At 40.9% G+C, this 20,456-nt stretch overlaps 1 protein-coding gene across 1 annotated transcript; it reads left to right on the forward strand.

Annotated features, from left to right (window-relative positions):
* The first annotated feature begins 1,949 nt into the window (after positions 1–1,949).
* On the forward strand, positions 1,950–15,740 carry LOC140117825 (retinol dehydrogenase 7-like). Its single transcript, XM_072134932.1, has 5 exons — positions 1,950–2,094; positions 3,265–3,593; positions 11,145–11,403; positions 14,279–14,442; positions 14,937–15,740. Exons 2-5 carry the CDS (start codon positions 3,281–3,283, stop codon positions 15,149–15,151), a joined length of 951 nt encoding a protein of 316 aa, XP_071991033.1. The 5' UTR covers positions 1,950–2,094; positions 3,265–3,280; the 3' UTR covers positions 15,152–15,740.
* The last annotated feature ends 4,716 nt before the right edge of the window (positions 15,741–20,456 follow it).

A 20,456-nucleotide genomic window follows, 5' to 3' on the forward strand; every position in this document is an offset into this window, starting at 1 on the left:
TCTTAAATGCTATTGGAAAAAAGATCAGGGTTTTTTAATCTGTTGCCATGGATGAAGTGTAATATTGAAAAATATATTCTATAAACCTGCATAATCACTTTAAAGGGGTTGTCCCATGTTTAGGAGCATGGGATAACAGGGTGATCGGTGTGGGTCTGAGTGCTGGGACCCCCACCGATCACGAGAACAGGACAACTGTGATCCAGAGAACAGGGATTTTATTCTCACTAATGGGTTGACCAGAGACACTATGGATTCAAGCAGTGAGTAACAAAAATGTTGCGCCCAGTTTAGGTAACACTATACTATGGAAGAATGTATGAAGACATCAGAGGAGATCAATGTCTTGTTAGAGTGGTCTGTAGTCGCCATTCATGACAGTAGTCATTTATGTAGGTTTTAGGCAGCTAGAAGAGAAGCATCCTGTACATATATCCATTTACAGATAGGGGGAAAATACACATAAAATAAGACAATGCAGGGTAAAAACATTGTCATATTAAACAATAGGAGTGAGGGCCCTGCTCGTGAGCTTACAGTCTATGAGGGTAAACGGGTGACACAAGAGGTATAAGAGCTTGTATAATTGTCCAGTCATTCTTTATAAGGGAATGAAATAAAAATATTTTAATAAATAAAAATGCTGCTACTAATATACAGAGACCAAGGTTAATAGGACCGCAGCAAAGTTTGGAGCTTGGTGCCTGGTGTTTCACAGATAATAGATGGGAGGAGTACACAGAATTGGTTAATATAAAGAGAGTTAAAGTTGCATGTAGTTAGGGAATGTGATAGGCCTGTGTAAAAAGATGGGTTTTAAGAGCATGTTTGAAGCTTTGATAGCCCGAGGAGAGCATTCTAGACAATTGGTGCAGTTTGGGACGAGCCCGGGAGATGTGAGTGGGAGGTTCAAATAATGGCTGCGGAAAGACAAGAAGTTCCATTTTGAAAAGATAAAGTTTGAAGAAGAGAGGAGATGATGTTAAAGACAACAGAGAGACAGTCACTGGTTTTCCAAAATAAGGCAGAGGTGATACTACGTGCAAATTTATATAGCTGGGTATCATCAGCATAAATATGAGACTGAAGACCAAATCTTCTGATGGTTTGTCCAATCCGGTCTATGTAGAGGGAAAAGAGAAGAGACCTAGGACTGAGCCCTGTGGAACCCCTGACAGTGAGAGGAAGAGGAAAAAAGGAAAATCCAGTGAAGGAGGCACTGAAAATGCGGTCAGGGGATAGTAAGAAACCCAAGAAAGTACAGTGTCCTTCAGGTCAATAGAGCAAAGCATCATTAGGAGGAGCTGCCGGAACACTGCATCAAATGCTACCAAGAGATCTAAAAAAACAAAGAGAATAGTGCCATTTGGATTTGGCAGTAAGAAGATGACTGGAGAGCAGTTTCATTAGAATGCATTGTGCGGAAACCAGATTGTAGGGGGGTCAAGGAGGGAGGTAGCTGACAGAAATTGGGTTAGTTGAGAACAGACAAGGTGTTCCAGGAGTTTGGAGATGAAAGGGAGTTAAGAGACTAGTCAGTAGTTCGTAGCACTGGATGGGTCTAGGGAAGGTTTCTTTAATAATGGGGTAACAACCGCCTGCTTGAAGGAAGAGGGAAAGGCACCAGAAGAGAAAGAGAGAGAAATTGAATATTTTTAGTGAGGTGAGAAGTGACCACTGGGCAGAGGGACTCTACAGATGTGATGGGTAGGTGTCACTAATGCAGGTAGTAGGGCGAGCAGAGTAAAGAAGCCTGGACACTTCTTCCTCTGTAACTATCTGCAAGGAAGAGGTACCAGAGGGAAGGGGTTAGTGGAATGGGAAATTATTCCCTGATAAATTTTAGTGTCATAATATTCAGAGTGTACAATGCTAAAAGTTTTTCATGGTTAATCTTCTCATTTACATTTGTTTTAGTGTGCCGGTGATTGTGGTCTTCATCAGATTTATTACCAACTTGGTCCGACGCCAGTACAAGGTCATATGATATGTGCTGGCTAATCATTTGCAGATTACAGGTGGGACATGGAAGAGACTGATCCTTTCCCAGTCCTTCATGTGACATGGAGCTGTCATAAAGAAATAATAAGTAAGGTAAGGCTGTTACTTCGATATGACATATGACAACACATTCTATCAGTATCACTGGATTAGTGATAAAGTTCTTCTAAAGCTACCATGGTGCATTCAGTCACAAAAATTATTTAAGAGGAAGAATAGAAGCTCTTATGTATAAGCTCCTCTCAATTTCATTGTGTTGCAATAGGTTATTATTATTTTCTTTATGTTTCCATGTTAACTTCATGCCCCATTATCTATTTTGGATTTGAGGATACAAAGACAAGATACCTTTCGCTGACATTTCATGCAATGACATCTACAGTACGTCTCATCAAAATGAAAGTTTCCTTTTTCTACTTTGATCACACATTGTAATGTGCTGTAGAAAAATCCGGAAAACCCCTGTATCTTTAAACTTCTGTACCAATATAATGTCACAGCACTGTCACATCATGACATAGCGGAGTTGATGTGTGACATCATGTCAAAACAACCTTGTAACATTGCAGGAAGAGCACAGGATACCTGGAACAATCAGTAGGACTTGTGTCCAAGAGCGATAAGCATTAATATTTCAAGAACGGCTTCTATGGAAACAGGCTGAAATCTATTACTTTTGGGCTCTTCTTGTGTTGAGATTTTGCCTAGTAAAATGAATGAGGGGAAAACAGATAGGGTTTTCTCCCTTTTCATATATGGACGTTGTACTAAAAAGTGTAGGTATTTTTTTTTTGCATATTCCTTTCACTGGACTTATATTTTTATGCTGATATTCCAATCCTTGTTCTTTCCTTCTGGATCTTCTCAGCTAATAACTATACTTTTATTAAGGGGACATTCTGATCTTGAAAAGTGATGGCCTATTGCTAGGATAAGCATGTGCGATGACACTAACCCCGGCAATAGAATTGTGGTCAGACCACAGATCTTGACCGTACATTGGGCGGATTTCAAAGACCGACCACAGTGCCAGGGAGAGGACTCTGAGCATCATAGTAATATGAGTTAGGAGGAATCCATTCTTCTTCTGTAATCATGATTACAGTTTGTCGAGGAAGAAGGGATTCCTTACATCACATATGAATATATAATATGTGTTTGTATTTATTGTATTATTTCATGTTTATTTAACTGCACACAATTATTAATTTGTATTAATTTTTCTTAATTTAGTTCACACCTATCACTTTGTTCACATTGCAGTATCTTTATCTCCATCATGTGGCTCCATCTACTGGTATTAGTGGTAATCATTTTCCTGTACAGATGGTACAGGTACAGCCTGACCTTAGAAAATCTATCAGATAAATACGTGCTGATAACCGGCTGTGATTCAGGATTTGGGAACCAGCTGGCAAAGAGGCTGGATGAGCTTGGAATGAGGGTGCTGGCCACGTGTTTGACTGAGCAGGGAGCAGACAACCTGAAGAAGGAGACCTCTAGCAGACTGCAGACAGTGATCCTTGACATTGCAAACACTAGTAGTGTCCATTCTGTTGCTACATGGGTCTCTAATATACTTGGAGAAAAAGGTGAGTTTACCAAGATTATTTCAAATAAAAAATGGATTTAAGAAACTTTGGTAATGTATCATTTACCCTTAAAGGAAACCTACCACTTGTAGTGGCAGGTTTCTGATGAAAATACCGGGCACCAGCTCAGGGTGAGCTGGTGCCGGAGCTTATTTTTGTTAGTGTTTTAAACCGCGGTATCGCGGTTTAAAACACTTTTTAAAATTTATAGCCGGCGCAGGCAGGTACGCGCTCGGCGCTTACCATGCGCGCGGCTCTCCTTCACTTCCTATGTAGCCGCGCGCACGGTAAGCGTCGAGCGCGTACCTGCCTGCGCCGGCTATAAAGTTTAAAAAGTGTTTTAAACCGCGGTTTAAAACACTAACGAAAATAAGCTCCGGCACCAGCTCACCCTGAGCTGGTGCCCGGTATTTCCATCAGAAACCTGCCACTACAAGTGGTAGGTTTCCTTTAAGAACAAGAATCAAAACAATGGGGGTCAATGTTAGACTCGGCTGCCACTTCAATTCATTTCGGGGATGTCAAAGCAGGATCTTTGTGCTGTTGTTGCTATAAAGTGTATGATCTTAGTGTTTGAAAGATCTACCATACTAATATAGATAATGGCGCAGGGAAAAGTATTGATCCTCCACTGTACACACATGACACTATACTACAAGTACATTACTCCTATGCAGTACATGCCTATTAAAGGATTATATTGTTTATTCATTTGTTATTTACATATACAGTCATGGCCAAAAGTTTTGAGAATGATACAAATGTTAATTTTTACAAAGTCTACTGCATCAGGTTTTATTATGGCAATTTGCATATACTCCAGAATGTTATAAAGAGTGATCAGCTTAACCCCTTCACGCTCCGCGGCGGATATATCCGCCACGGAGCGCAGTGACTTAGCGCTCAGTGGCGGATATATCCGCCACGGCGCTTATGCCGGCTCGGCTCTGGATCAGAGCCGAACCGGCATCGGGAAACACGGGGTGCCGGCTGTAACTAATAGCCGGCACCCCAGTGTAACACCCGCGATCGGAGTTGTCTCCGATCGCGGGTGCTTAACCCGTTAGATGCCGCGGTCAGCGCGACTGCGGCATCTAACAAGTATCTGGGGGGTCTTTCCCCCACGATCGGCCCCCCCGAAGCGTTTTCGGGGGGCGCCGATCGTTGCTATAGTAACTCTGGGGTCCGATCTGGACCCCAGAGTTACTAGCAAGAATTGCCAGTAAGATGGCGTCTGTGACGTCATCTTACTGGCACAGTGCCAGCCTATGCAAGTGCATAGGCTGACACTGATAATACTCTGCAATACATGAGTATTGCAGAATATTATCATGAAGAAGCAATCAGAAGATTGCTTCTTCATGTCCCATGGTATAAAAGTGAAAAAGTAAAAAAAAAAGTTATTCAATAAAAAAATAAAGTCATAAATCACTAAAAATGCCCCAAACCCCCAAAACATATAAAGAGACATATAACTCAAAAAAAAAGTCTAAATCATAACACAAACCCCACATATATAGTATCACCGCGTCCGTAACAACCCGTAGAATAAAAGTAAATCATTATTGAACCCCCACGATAAACGCCGTAAAAATAAACTGTTATAAACCCTCCAAAAATTATGATTTTTACCTTTTCAATCCCACAAAAAATGATATAAAATGCGACCAAAAAACCATATGTACTCAGACATGATACTGGTGCAAAGTACAACATGTCCCGCAAAAAACAAGCCATCAACCAGCTCCGTAGCCAAAAACGTAACAAAGTTATGCCACTTGGAAGATGGCAATAAAAAAATTATAGATTTTTCCCCACATTAGGGTTTTGTTTGACAAATTTAGTAAAACGTAAGAAAATATATTCATGTCTGGTATCCCCGTAATCGTATCAACCCATAGAATAAAGATAACATGATTATTAGTCTATACGGTGAACACCAAAAAAAAAAAAGTCAAAAATCCAGTACAGAATTGATGCTTTTCTACTCCTGCCCTCAAAAAAAGTTCCTAAATTTTCAACAATAGGTGATACCAACCCCAAAATGGTAACAATGGAAAAAGCATCTCATCCCGCAAAAAAAATGCCGTCACATGGCCCCAATAACGAAAAAGCGAAAATTTTATAGCCTTCAAAAGGGGCCAATGAGGAAACTAAAATCCTGGCAGCTGCAGCGCCCTCCTTCCCTTCTGCGCCTCGCTGTGCCCCCATAAAACAAGTAACGGCCACATGTGGGGGGTCTTTGTACTCAGGAGAAATTGCAGAACAAATTGTATGGTGGGTTTTCTCTTTTTATATTTTGGAAATGTGTAAATTTTGGTGCTAAATGAACGTATAAGGGAACAATATGACCATTCTAAATTTCACCTCCATATTGATTCAATTACTATGAAGATCTCAAGGGGTTAACAATCTTCATAAAAGCTGTTTCTGATAGCTTGAGGGGTGCAGATTTGAAAATGGGTTGGTTATATAGGGGGTTTTGATGCTAAATATGTAAAATTTCATTCAAAACTGTATTTATCCCCAAAATAGTCAATTCTGAAAATCCGGAAAAGCAATATTCTATTTGTAAGCCGCGTGACGTCAAAATAAATTATCCAGATATTTCAGAAATTATGGAAATGTAAAGTAGACAAGTGGGAAATGTTATTCAGCAACTTATTTAGCTGGTAAATCTATCTGCCTGAAAACGCAATGATTTAGAATTTCGAAAATGGCAAATTTTTCAAAAAATGTATCATATTTTCTTTTTTTTGTAAATAAACGCAAAACTTATCTGCCAAAATTTACCACTAAAATGAAGTACAACATGTGGGGAAAAAACAATCTCAGAATCGTTTTGATAAGTAACAGTGTTCAAAAGTTATAACCATATAAAGCGAAGCAAGTCAGAATCCAAAAAATCGGGCTGAGCCTTAAGCTGTAAAATGGCTGCGTCCTTAAGGGGTTAACAGCAATTCATTGCAAAGTCAATATGTGCCTAGAAAATTAACTTTTCCCCCAAAAACACATTTCAACTTCATTGCAGGCCTGCCTTAAAAGGAGCAGCTAACATCGTTTCAGTTATTGCTCCATTAACACAGATGTGGGTGTTGATGAGGACAGGGCTGGAGATCAATCTGTCATGATTAAGTAAGAATCACACCACTGGACACTTTAAAAGGAGGCTGGTGCTTGGCATCATTGTTTCTCTGCTGTTAACCATGGTTATCTCTGAAGAAACACGTGCAGTCATCATTGCACTGCACAAAACTGGCCTAACAGGGAAGATTATCACAGCTAGAAAGATTGCACCTCAGTCAACAATCTATCGCATCATCAAAGATTTCAAGGGATGAGGTTCCATTGTTGCCAGAAAGGCTCCTGGGCGCCCAAGAAGGACTAGCAAGCGCCAGGACCATCTCTTAAAAGTGTTTCAGCTTCAGGATCGGGCTACCAGAAGTGCAGAGCTTGCTCAGGAATGGCAGCAGCCAGGTGTGAGTGCATCTGCACGCACTGTGAGGAGGAGTCTCTTGGAGCAAGGCCTGGTGTCAAGGAGAAGGGTGAAGAAGCCACTTATCTCCAGAAAAAACATTAGGGACAGACTGATATTTTGCAAAAGGTACAGAGAGTTGACTGCTGAAGACCAGAGTAAAGTCATTTTCTCTGATGAATCCCCTTTCCGATTGTTTGGAACATCTGGAAAACAGCTTGTTCGGAGGAGACAAGGTGAGCGATACCACCAGTCTTGTCTCATGCCAACTGTAAAGCATCCTGCAACAATTCATGTGTGGGGTTGCTTCTCAGCCAAGGGAATTGGCTCTCACAGTCTTGCCTGAAAACACATCCATGAATAAAGAATGGGACCAGAATGTCCTCCAAGAGCAACTTCTCCCAACCGTCCCATGCCTTTTCCAGCATGATGGAGCACCTTGCCATAAAGCAAAGGTGATAACTAAATGGCTCAGGGAACAAAACATAGAGATTTTGGGTCCATGACCTGGAAACTCCCCAGATCTTAATCCCATTGAGAACTTGTGGTCAATCATCAAGAGATGGGTGAACCAACAAAAAACAACAAATTATGACAAAATGCAAGATTGTGCAAGAATGGACGGCTATCAGTCAGCATTTGGTCCAGAAGTTGATTGAGAGCGGCCAGGGAGAATTGCAGAGGTCCTGGAGAAGAACGGTCAACACTGCAAATATTGACTTGGTGCATTAACTCCTTCTAACTGTCAATCAAAGCTTTTGTTACTCATAATATGATTGCACTTGTATAAAAACATCTGACAAACACACATAAAATCCAGCGGGCAACAGATCATGTGAAAATATAATATTTGTGTCATTCTCAAAACTTATGCCATGACTGTTTATCCAAATGTTCAGCTGCAAGTAATGTTCTGTTCACATGGGTATTTAGTTCATATTGTCTATAGAAAAAATTCTAAAATAATGGAGCTCCTATACAGTAGGGATATGTATTTCGTCCAAGTTTTTACCCACCTACAAAGAATAGAGAGGTTTGTAATTTTTATTGCAGGTACAAGTCAACTGTGAGAGACAAGCTAAGAAAAAATAATTAATTAGCATTTTATTGCATGAAATAAGCATTTTATATCATAGAAAAACAGAACGTAATATTTGGTACAGAAAAAAATTACAGAGGTCGGATGTTTCTGTCACGGGTGTCCCTGCAATCCATGCTGAAGATCGCAGGCACACCCATGCTCCCTGTGGCGGCGCTGCCCCATCCCCTGGCCTGCACTCACCACTCCACGCTCCCGTCCAGGTTAGGCTGTGCGCGCGTCCCCGCTCCCTAGGGCGCGTGCTGGCACTCGATAATTTAAAGGGCCAGCGCACTTCCCTGATGGATCTTTGAGCTCATAGCCTAAGAGAAAGCTTCCTTGCGATTGTTCCTTGTATTCCTGTTATGACCTCGGACCTGACCTGTGACCTTGCATCTCTACCGCCAGCCCTGACACCCAGCCTGTTCCTGACTACGAGCCTGAGTGTTGATTTATGTACCGTGACCTTGGTTGCCATCACAGGCTAGTCGCAGCTGTGAAACAACCTGTTGGCACCCTGTCGCAGCAAGTCCATCCCGCTTTGCAACGGGCTCTGGTGAAGATCAGGTGCCACTTAGATTCCAGTCCCAGGTGTCGGCTAGTACCATCTCCTGCGGTGGTCCAGGGGGTTCACTGACCCCGAGCCATGACAGTTTCCTACATTTCTTGACCAAGGTTGCACACAGTACAGCAGGGATTTTGGACCAGTCCTCCAAATGGATCTTCTTCAGATCTGTCAGGTTTCTTAGCTTTCGCTGGCCAGCATTGAGTTTCAACTCCCTTAAAAGATTTCTGATTGGGTTCAGGGCTGGAGACTGGCTAGACCACTCCAGGACCTTGAAATGCTTCATACATAGCTGCTCCGTAGTCCTCGCTTCATACAGAGCTGCTCCCTAGTTGCTCTGGCTGTGTGTTTTGGGTTATTGTCATACTGGTAGACTTATCTTCAATGTTTTTTCTGAGACAAGGAATTTTTTGTCCAAAATCTTGTGATACATGGCCCCATTCAGCCTCTCTTCAATATGGTGCAGTCTTCCTGTCCCCTTTGCAGAAAACCACCCTCAAAGTATGATGTTTTAACCCTCACATACTCACCCTTTTTCTTCCTCTAAACACAGTTGATAATAAATAGTTCTATTTTGGTATTATTTGACCACATTACCTTCTCCCATGCCACCTCTGGATCATTCTGATGGTCAGTGGGGAACTTTAAACAAGCCTGGGCTAACCCTGCATGATTTTTATCCATGACAGCGTAGTGTGTTACTAATGGTAATCTTGAGAGACTGTGAGACTTTGTTCCAAGCTGGCTTCAGGTCATTAACCAGCAGTGGCGTAACTAGAAGCTGATGGGCCCCAGTGCAAAGTCTGTGCCAGGCCCCCCGACTATAATGTATGGTTTATAGTAATAGTCTTCTCATATGGGAAAGTGACACCATAAGGGCCCTCTGAACCTCTTGGGCCCGGGTGCAACCACAACCTCTGCACCCCCTCAAGTTACGCCCCTGTTAACCAGGTCCTCCTGTATAATTTTTGGCTGATTCCAGATCTTCTCAGAATCATCCTTACCCCACTAGGTGAGATCTTGGAACATAGAGCCACAGATTTGAGGAAGATTCATCATTTGTTTCTTTCATTTTCTAATAATTGTGCCAACAGTTGTCTTCTCACCAAGCTACTTGCCTATTATCCTGTAGCTCTTCCAAGCCTTGTGCATGTCTACAATTGTCCCAGGTGTCCTTAGACAGCTCTTTGGTCATGTCCATGGTTGAGAGGTTAGAGTGTGATCGATTGTGTGGACACGTGTCTTTTATACAGGAAACAATTTCAAACTGATTGAATTAATACAGTCAATGAGTGCAGAGTAGGAGGAGCTTCTTAAAGAAAACTTAACAGCACTGAGAGAGACAGAATTCTTGCTTGTTGGTAGGGGATCAAATACTTATTTCATGCAATAAAATGCTAATTAACTATTTAAAAATAATACAATGTGATTTTCTGGATTTTTTTAGATTCAGTCTCTCACAGTTAAAGTATACCTACAGTAAATAATACAGAGCCCTCTATTTTTTGTAGGTGGTAAAGTTAGCAAAATTGCCCTGGGATCAAATACTTATTTTCCTCACTATACTTTTCAATGTTATTTCCCACAAATGTTTCTTCTGTGTGAACTAGCCGTTACATTGTTTCCCAAATGCCACCATATTAATGTCACACAGTAATTTGCTCCATGGCAAAACCTTTTGACACATATGAAAACTTGTCCATATAATGTTTTTTTTTCTATATGACCAAAGCCGCCTATTGTCACAGTAAAACCACTTAGGCTCCATTTGCTTTTTATTGGGCTTTTGAATATAGGGGTCACAACATTGTGATTGTCCACCATCTACAAAATAACATAACTTTAAAACTTGGGCCAACACCTTTAAAGGAGTTGTCTAAGACATTGGGGCACATTTACTTAGCCGGTCCCTGTGATATCCCCGAGGTCCGTTGTCCATCAAGGATGAAATCTGCCGCGATTCAACAAGTTTGTGCACCCGAGATCCTGCATGTGTCGCTTCCCCGCTCAGGTCCGCTGGAGTACACCTTCTCCTTCTCGGTGTATGTGAGTGCATGTTTTGCGACATCCGCTCAAAATCCCGCGATTTGTGTCGCATAAGAGTCACCGCAATTGCACCAAAATCTGATCGCGTGCGCCAAAAACCCCTGTAAAATGCGTAGCAAAACTGCAATAGTCGGGAAACCCGATGGAAATGCGGTCCGCAGACCCTTAGTAAATGTGCCACAATCTATGTCCATGTACATTATAAACTTATGGAGGCCATAGGGGGGCATAAGCCAGACTATTATTTTTATATAATGTGGATATCACAATCTCCTGAACCCTTTGTCCTGGCCTTGCTTTTCAATAAAGATGTATGCATTAACTATTGTATATTGGCACATACATCTACATAGTTTTTTTTTATATGTTCCTTATATTTTATCTTAGATCTCTGGGGCTTGGTGAATAATGCTGGAACTGGCATGCCTGGAGCCCCTAATGAATGGCTATCAAGAGAAGATTTTGCAAAAGTTTTGAATGTGAATCTGCTTGGTCCAATCGATGTGACCCTCAAACTTTTGCCTTTATTACGCAAATCTAAAGGCCGCATAGTTAATGTTTCAAGTATTGTAGGAAGAGTGACATTCTGCGGGGGAGGTTACTGCATTTCTAAATTTGGAGTTGAGGCATTTTCAGACAGTCTGAGGTAAGATGTCCGAATTCTTTACATTTACAATAGTCTAGAAGAAAAATGAACTGCAGAACAATTAAGGACTTGGTCTTCTAGAGGGGTGCCCTCAGTAAATAGTTTCAGCTTCCATTTGAAAGTTATGAAATGTATGAATTCCATGGGTTTTTTTTTATATGTGTTCAAAGTTCCGCTCAAGGACTCCTTACAGGTCCGGCGCCAGCACCCAGAAAACCGGGCAAGTGCCAGGGCCCACAGCTGCTGGGAGGGCCCACTCGTGGCCAAACCCTCATCCCCAGCAGCCTGGCTGTGCCGGGTGCTGACGCCGTAAAGCGGCGCTCTGTGTGCTGCAGGACGCTGCCATGTGTCTCTGCAACTGCTGGCAGGAGGAGAAAGACGGCGAAGGGGAAGCTCTGGACCTGAGCAGAAGACTCAGGTGAGTACTATTCTTTTATTTTGAAGGATCACATTTACTAGTTCATATGGGGTGAGGAGGGGTCTGTATATAATGAATGGGGGTGAGGAGGGGGCTGTATAAAATGAATGGGGGACAAGGAGGGGGCTGTATATAATGAATGGGGGAGTGAGGAGGCGGCTATATATAATGAATGGGAAGGTTAGGAGGGGGCTGCATATAATGAAAGGGGGATGAGGAGGGGGCTGCATATAATGTATGGGGGGTGAGGAGGGGGCTGCATATAATTTATGGGGGATGAGGAGGGGGCTATATATAATGAATGGGGGTGAGGAGGGGGCTATATATAATGAATGGGAAGGTTAGGAGGGGGCTGCATATAATTTATGGGGGATGAGCAGGGGGTTGCATATTATTAATCCATGGGGGTGTGCATATAATTAATTAATGGGTTGAAGAGGCTGTATATAATGAATCCATGCCATTATGCAAGTTTACTCTAAAAGGGCCCACTGAGGCTCGGTCGCCCAAGGGCCCCCTGGAGCCGGCCCTGACTCTCATCACACAGGTGATAAATCAAATGGGAAGAACACAGGGAGCAATTTCACGTCCAGGATAGTAGAGGAAAACAAAAACACTCCTATGTTCACGGATTACTCCATATACTTGCTTAGATCTCCCAGATACCCAGACTATACTTCATCCGAATCCACTAAATGAAAGACATAGGCAGTACCATAGTGTAGATTATTCAAGGGTAATTTTAATATCTTTTTAAAAGTTAAACTCACAAAATGACTTCATAAAAAGGCCTATACCATAAGAACAAATGCTGAGCACGCCAACCAGTCTTAGCCCGACCCAGGGTTTTGCCCAATTGCGGCTTCTTCCGGGGCATGGAGTAATCCGTACAAGGGTGTGACCATAGGAATGTTTTCATTTTCCTCTACTATGCTGGACGTGAAATTGCTCCCTGTGTTTTACCGATCTACATAGAGACTTTATTAGGACAATGTTTTGGTGTGCAGCTCCTCCGATAAGTATCCTCTTTTGTCAGTAAATTGCAAGATTTATATTGCATGTTTTTTTATGCACAGCACCTAAAGTTAATGCAACATCCCCCGCCTGACTTACTGGCTTGGAGGCAGCCGGATTCCCTTGGTACCTAAGTGGCTGGTTTAAGCACGGCCTAGTGCTGGCTATGCCACGGTTGCTTGGTTCAGGTGAAGCAGGCCTCGTCCACTCTGGGCAGATCTGCTAGGCGGATTGCAAGAAGAAGGCGAAACTGCAGTTATTTGGAAGTAGTTATCCTTAGGCTACGTTTGTAAGGGATCCTCGGGTAGAGGGGAAGCCCGTGATCTCAGTGGCAACCAGGGATCAGACTTAGACAGGAGATGTAGAACATCAATTCACAGTTCCTTTATTCAAAAACTCGAACACGGCAATGGCAACAGGGCGAGGTAAAAGCCCAACCTGTCCAGGTCCAAGGTAGGTGGTTGCATAATGTCTGGCAAAGGATGCTCACAGTCTACTTTCAGTAGCTTTGGGCTGGAGAAGTTAAGTGCTGCTTTTGGAGCAATCCTAGGCAGGCTCTGTTAGGGATCAGAGTTGCAGGAAACCTGCAGGCTTTGGACAGGATTCAGGATTATTAAAGATAACTTCATAAAGTAACCACTTAAAATGTAGGATCAAGTTTTCCATACTTCACCTACATCTTAGGGATATTTAAAGTGTAAAAGGTTCGTAAAGGACCCATCTAGTGGGCCATTACAGGAAGATAGCACTCATAAGCTCTCGTGCTATATCTGTGAAAGGGCTGCTAGTTACAGTTAGTTATAATATTGGTTCTCCGGTACCATGTTCAAATTTGACTGCTATGTTTGCGCACTGGTGATGCCTTTCTAAGTATTCACTTGGAACCTTAAATCTTTATCCCTTCTATATTCAAGCACCTTCTCATACAAGTTTTATATGTGCTAGTCATTTTCTTCAGTAATTGAGCGTAAAGGTTATGTAGTATCTGAAACAGTTACATGAAAAAAATATGTAAACACTGTTAAAAGATAGAAGATCATCCAAGATTCACTTTGCTGAAGCCTTGACAAATTTGTCTAAAGATTCGATTCAGCTCTGTATCCATTTGGTTTTAAATGAATATTGCTCCGATTGTCCTTGGGATATGTATTGCTATATAACCTCTTCTATTCTTTAACATAAAGAACATAAAGATTTTTTCTATGATAAGCCCTTATATCATTTTTTTTTTTTTTTTTCACTTCACCTGTCTTCCGTCCCCAAGAATGACAGGAGTAGCTGGACACCATTTTTTGAACGCTTTGTCCACAGCAAAACAGAAAAAGTTCAGATTCTGAAAAAATTTGCCAGATTCGTGCCAAACTAAAAACCAACAAATAGATATGCTCTTAATAATATCTTAATAAAAGTAAAAGTCACTCAGACTCTAAAGTATTCTTATAGACGTGAAATGAAACCCTTCGGAGTAAAAGTGTCTATTATAGAACCTGGTTACTTCAGGACAGGATTGAATAATATGCAAAATATGAAAGACACTCTAAAGAAAATATGGAGAAACGTTCATCCAGAAATCCGTTATAGCTATGGTGAAGAATATTTTCACAACTGTAAGTAGCAAAACCCCACAAAAAGGTAACTGATGTTTAAGCTATTTGCTTGATAAAATGCCTTATGGAAGGGGAAGTACAGATGGGAGATTGGTAGGATTAGGAATATGAAATAAGAATTGCCCTTTTTACATCAGGGATCGTTTGACTGATCGATGTTCAGAAACTCCAAATTCAAGTGCTGATTAGACCGGTCTCCTGATTCTTTTACTTCTTACTTTATTGCTGTATTCTTTGTCCCTGGCTACATTCTTGACTGTACTTTGCCTCATGATTCTGTACCACACCTTAGTTTTGATCCGGTTATCCTGACTACCCTTGTGTCTGTCTGTCTCTGTTTGAACACATAATCAGAGTAGGGAATGTTGACCAGTTGCCGCCCTTGAGTTAGGACAGAGGTTGTAGGTTAGTTCAGGATCTGCACCTATTACTATTGTTGGCTGTGTCTAAAAATGCAGTCTATTAATTTTTCCTTTTTTTTTTCCTTTTTACAGATGTGAGTGATTTAGAGAGAACATTTCTCTCCTTTAGCAAAGAAGATCTGACACCGGTCACAGACTGCATGGTCCACGCACTTACTGCCGTACACCCCAAAACTCGCTACTCTGCAGGATGGGATGCCCAACTTTTCTATGTTCCACTTTCTTATGTTCCAACATTTCTGGCTGACTTTCTGCTTACCAGGGCTGCTCCTACTCCTGCTCATTGACGATAATAGTTTATTTTAATCAATTTTACATTTACCCTTTATGGTGAAGTTGGTGACTTATTAGGTTGCTCATTACATAATTCAAAGAGAGAACTAATTTAAACTGGAAACTATATGTTCTCGATATAGGTATCTAACTATCAACATTTTATGAGAACATTGCTTTCAGCCCTAAGTTCAACCAAGGAAGGGATTGTATGAGAGAGGGATTTAAGGGAAACAATTATATATTATAACATAACTTTCAATGTTATTTTAATGTAAAAAAGCATCTAGTGCCTAGATGCCTAGTGCTCTACACCAAGATCTCAGCCATGCATTTAACTCCCTGAGCTACCGCTGTCTTCTCTGTGTAGCACTTGGCACAGGTATTATTCCAGAGAATACTACCTTGGAGCTTTTACCAGCACTAAGTGTAGGAAGAAACTTAGTATGGACTATCCATCCCCATTAGGCCCACACAAGGTAACAGAATTGCTGATGCTTGTAGTACTACCCGTGTATTTTAACTCTGCTAACTGTATATATATTATTATTTGTACTGTTTGTCTAATGTGCCCTTAAGCCAATTAAATATAAATGACCTGAATTACTCTTTTATCTTGATCCATAAATCCCCACCTCTGTGTTTGAGTTATGTACATGCTACTGAGTTGGCTTCTCACCCGATATAATCCCGTTATGGATCTGGCTTATATCAAATGACAGCTGGTGGCAACCTACTTTCAGACTTTCAGATTTGTGAGTTGGTGTTGTGCCATTTCTGGGGGTTTTGTGCACAGCTCTAACTCACTTCTTGCACCCCCCTTCGTTCAGGGTGTGTCTATAAAAACAATAATTAATTGACCTTTCGCACCCCTCAGGGAGACAGCAAACCATTCAGCTAAGGTGGTCTTGGGGACAAATGATTCTGTCTGCCTTCCTGATTATAGAGTCCAGTGCCTTACAACCACTAACTGCCTTGGCTTACCTGCACTACCAATCCCCCTACTACTAGCTGGTCTGCTCCCCCGGCTTGCACAGCCTATTTATCTTATACTGCTCCTCCGGCTGTTAGGAAGAGCAGGATCTGCTAGGTCTGCCATTTCTGACACTGACATTCTTACATCATTGCACAATTTTGCTTAGGTTTTCCTTTTCTTGAACCCCTTTTATCCCCTCTGTTTACTGTAACCCAGCTACCTACCCGATCCTCCTGGCTTTCTTCTCCACCCTTCACTTCTATCCCACTTATTGCTTGCTCAATTAGCAGCATGTATTTTGAGGCTGTGAAAAACTTAGAACAGGTCCTCTCCCTGCCAGTGTTTGTGGGTTTGGGAAAGTGAAATATATGGATGGCACATTGGTAACATACAGATGACAGGTGGAATGTTTTTGTGGACATGGATTACAAGACAAACCGCAAAGACTTTGCAGCCTGAATATAGAGCAAATGCTGTCTCTGGATGCTGGTAATTTACTGAACTTTGGCCTCAACCTCCAAATTTCAACGTAAGAGTTACGAAAGGTGTCTGCAATGAAGCTTTATTGTTCATTATTGTTTCCCTGACAGCCCAAAATTTTGAAAATTCTATTGGCACAGGGAGGAAACAATGCATTGTCTGGAGTTACAAAATATACCAGTTCCAACTTACATACAAATTCTACCTAAGAACAAACATACACAACCTATCTTGTTTTTGTAACCTGCTGAGGATCGTCGGGGAGCGGCGATCCGTCCCCATGACAGCCTCAGGTCTTCCGAAGACCCGAGGCTGACTCGTATTAACACTATCATTGCAATATGATGCACATTGTAATGAGTGAGGAAGAAAATCCCCATATACTGCCATACTGCAGTATGGCAGTATATGTTAGGATTGATCAGACAACCTAGGGTTAGAGTACCCTAGGGAGTCTAAAAAATAGTAAAAATAAAAATAAAAAAAAGTTTTAAAAAAATATAATAAAAAAACCTAAAAATTCAAATCATCCCTCTTTCCCTAGAACTGCTATAAATATTAATAAACAGTAAAAATCATAAACACATTAGGTATCGCCACGTCCTTAAATGCCAGATCTATCAAAATATAATAACGTTTCACTGCGTTTGCACTTTTGTGCCATTTTGAAAAATATTAAAAAAATATAAAAAGTGATTAAAAGGTAGCACAGTTCTAAAAAATAATAGCAATGAAAATGTACAGACCCAAAGAATAAATAAAACCTGTAATTTTGGGCACACAGTGAAAGCCGTAAAATCCAAGCCCACAACAAAACTTCACAAATGCGTTTTTTCACCATTTTCATTGTATTTGGAATTTTTTTCCCGCTTCCCAGTACATGGAAATTTAAATACCATCACTATGAAGTGCAATTTGTTGCGCAGAAAACATGCCATCACATAGCTCTTTAGGTGGAAAAATTATAGTCATAGATTTATGAATGTGGAGAGTGAAAGATGGAAGTGAAAAAACTAAAAAGGGCCAGGTCGTTAAGGGGTTAAAGGGGCTGTCTAGGATAAAAAAAATAGTTTTTTTAAAAAAATCTACTGGAAAATTGTGGAGTATTGGAACATTGTATATAAAATCCTTCTGTCTATTGTATGTGCACTGCATTTGTCAGACTCTAAAAGACATTTATATTAAGAGAGGAAAACACAAACGGGTACAATACAGTGTGCATTATTTTGTTATTAGTGGGTGAGATATGCAGATTAGCCTCTCTGTTATCAATATGATTGTGAAAGGCTCATGTGTAACTGTAGAACTGCTAGTGACACCTAGTGGACAATGAGAAAACTGCTATTATCTTTCAACTATCGTTATTAAGTGTCTTTTTTGTTGCAAATAGAACATTTAATTCATATTTCATTAGAGGAACAAAAGTGTTTAATAAAGTATATTGAAAAAAACCTCCTTTGTCACTGTCTTTATACATTTTATATTTTTAAATGATCATCGCCCTTTAATATTAGGAAATTATTCACATCACCATGGCTTTACAAAAGGGGCACTGACAGCCCACTCCATATCTATTTCCAAAAATATGCAGAAAAGACACGGATTAAATTATATTCTGATGCCTTCAGGCTAGTAAATGATTATTTCAGTTCCCTGTCCAACTCTAATAATGATCCTTAATGCCAAAGCCCAAGGTGCCTCTAAATATGACCCATAAATGGACCACCAAAAGACATTAACCTAATAATTCACAAGAAGAATTTAAGAATGTAAAATCAAAATTATTAACAAAACAACTTATTCTAAATAGCGATTAGAGGAAGCAGAACACAGTGTTTATTCTGTGTCAAAAATTATGGGTTTGGGTCTCAGAGGTGGGATCTGGCTGAATCTCCTTGGATGAACTGGGCAGAGTGCCAGCTCTCATCCTTAGCTTGCTGCAGAGCCCTCCTCCGCAACTCTCCAATCATCACAGAGACCACAAGCGTAATTTTGCCGGCGACATGTGATGACTCGTCCCCCTGTGCCGGGTCAAAGGCTGAAGAGACCTATAGCAAGAGGTGAGCCAGCGCAGGCGGATGCATGATGTCATCATGCATAGTCTAGAGAAGGCGCAGAGAGGATAAGAATGTTTTAGATTTTTTTTAGCATATTCTATTGTTGGGCCAACAATGTGACTTATAGGGACATTACTGTAACTACTGGCTACTGGGGATTTTGACTGGGTTATGGGGGCAGGCACTGTGACTACTGTCTACTTGGGGCAGGCACTGTGGCTACTGATTATTATGGGAAGGTACTTGGTCTACAGGCTACTGTGGGCAAGCATTAGGACTATTGATAAGTGAGGGCCAGGCTAGTGGCTACTGTGTGACAAATACTGTGACTATTGACTGCTGGGTCAGACACCCTGACTATTTGCAACTGTGAGGCAGGCATTATGACTATTGGATACTTGAGGTAGGAACTGTAACTATAAGTTTGCTGGTGCAGGAACTGTGTCTATTGGATACTGTGGGGATGGTGCTGTGACTATTGAGTACTGTGTGGAGACACTGTGACTATATTAGCTACTGTGGAGGGGGAGCACAGTGACTATATTGGCTCCAGGGGAACAGCAGAACATTATTACATTTGTAATAAGAAGGTGAAGGGCATGATAATGAAGGGAGGAATAGTTTTATGTTGCTAAACATGCAGAGCGGAGTCTTGACTGGAAGAAGCTGAAATGAAATGAAAAGTAGAAGAAGAGGATGAAAGAGACTCCTCCAATCAAAAACCTCAGCTCACAATTCTGCCTCAATACTCAACACTCAATTTCAGACTGAGCTTGGTTCTATTTTTATGTACGTAGCTACGTTCTGTTGCTGCATTTATTTACTGAACTGGGTTATGACGGTGCATTTTTACTGAGCTGCTTTCTAGTGCTGTTTTCTTTCTACTGATCCTAGTTCTGCTGCTGTTTTTATGTACTGAGCTTGGTACCAAATCACATGTAAGAACTGGTCTTGATTCTTATGCTGTATTGATGTATAGAACTCACTTCTGGGACTTTATTTATGATATGAACATGATTCTGGTGTTGTATTTGTTCTACCTTCTGGATCTATGCATCTATTAGTTAACACTACATTTTTGTATTTATGTGTTGGTAATGGGGCTGTATTTCTCTATAGTAATATGTTAATTAAATCACTTTTAGACAGAAAAAGGTTTATTTCAATATTAAATGAATATAAAGTGAATTTTAAATATTTTAACTGTTGATTGTAATTGTTGATTAGAGTAGGTATTTTTTCTTGCGCCACGCTACACAATGGACTTCTTGCTTCTTATGTTGGGAGCCTGCAGTTAAAAATTTTAGTCCTACTCCTGTGCAAAACCAAACTTCTGCCAGAAATTTTGGTTTGGTATTCATCCTCACCTGGAAAAGCTGTTTGTTGCCAATCAACCAGCTTTTCACTCCCACCATTGACCCTTTAAATGCTGGTGGCTTTTTAAAGGGTTAACACCCACAACCAGTGACAGCAATGATTGCGGTTGTAAGTAGGGTGTTCGGGTTCCAGAACCAATAATGACTAATTCTGGGTCCAATAATGACTAATTCTGAATAAAACATTTGTTGTCTTGATTTCATAAACTCAGTTTTCTGAACATAACTAGAACTTTTAACCTCCCAGAGAGTATTCTCATTTGCCACCCCTGTTAGTAAGGCATTCCGTGAATGCAACACCCTTTTCGGGAAGAAGTATTTCCTTGTGTTTCCCTTGTGTAAGATTAGCAAAACACTTTCAAAGCATGACCTTCTGTTTTAGCATTTCCCCTGTAAAACATGTTTCCTTTCGTGGCTACACCATCCAATG

Source organism: Engystomops pustulosus, chromosome 2 (genome assembly GCF_040894005.1).
Source record: "Engystomops pustulosus chromosome 2, aEngPut4.maternal, whole genome shotgun sequence".
In the NCBI taxonomy this organism is placed as follows: Eukaryota; Metazoa; Chordata; class Amphibia; order Anura; family Leptodactylidae; genus Engystomops; species Engystomops pustulosus.

Coding starts and splice junctions, on each gene's coding strand:
- LOC140117825 (XM_072134932.1), top strand. CDS start 3,281: ATGTGGCTCCATCTACTGGTATTAGTGGTAATCATTTTCCTGTACAGA. Junction 11,404..14,278: donor GCATTTTCAGACAGTCTGAG/GTAAGATGTCCG, acceptor GTATTCTTATAG/ACGTGAAATGAAACCCTTCG. Junction 14,443..14,936: donor TGAAGAATATTTTCACAACT/GTAAGTAGCAAA, acceptor TCCTTTTTACAG/ATGTGAGTGATTTAGAGAGA.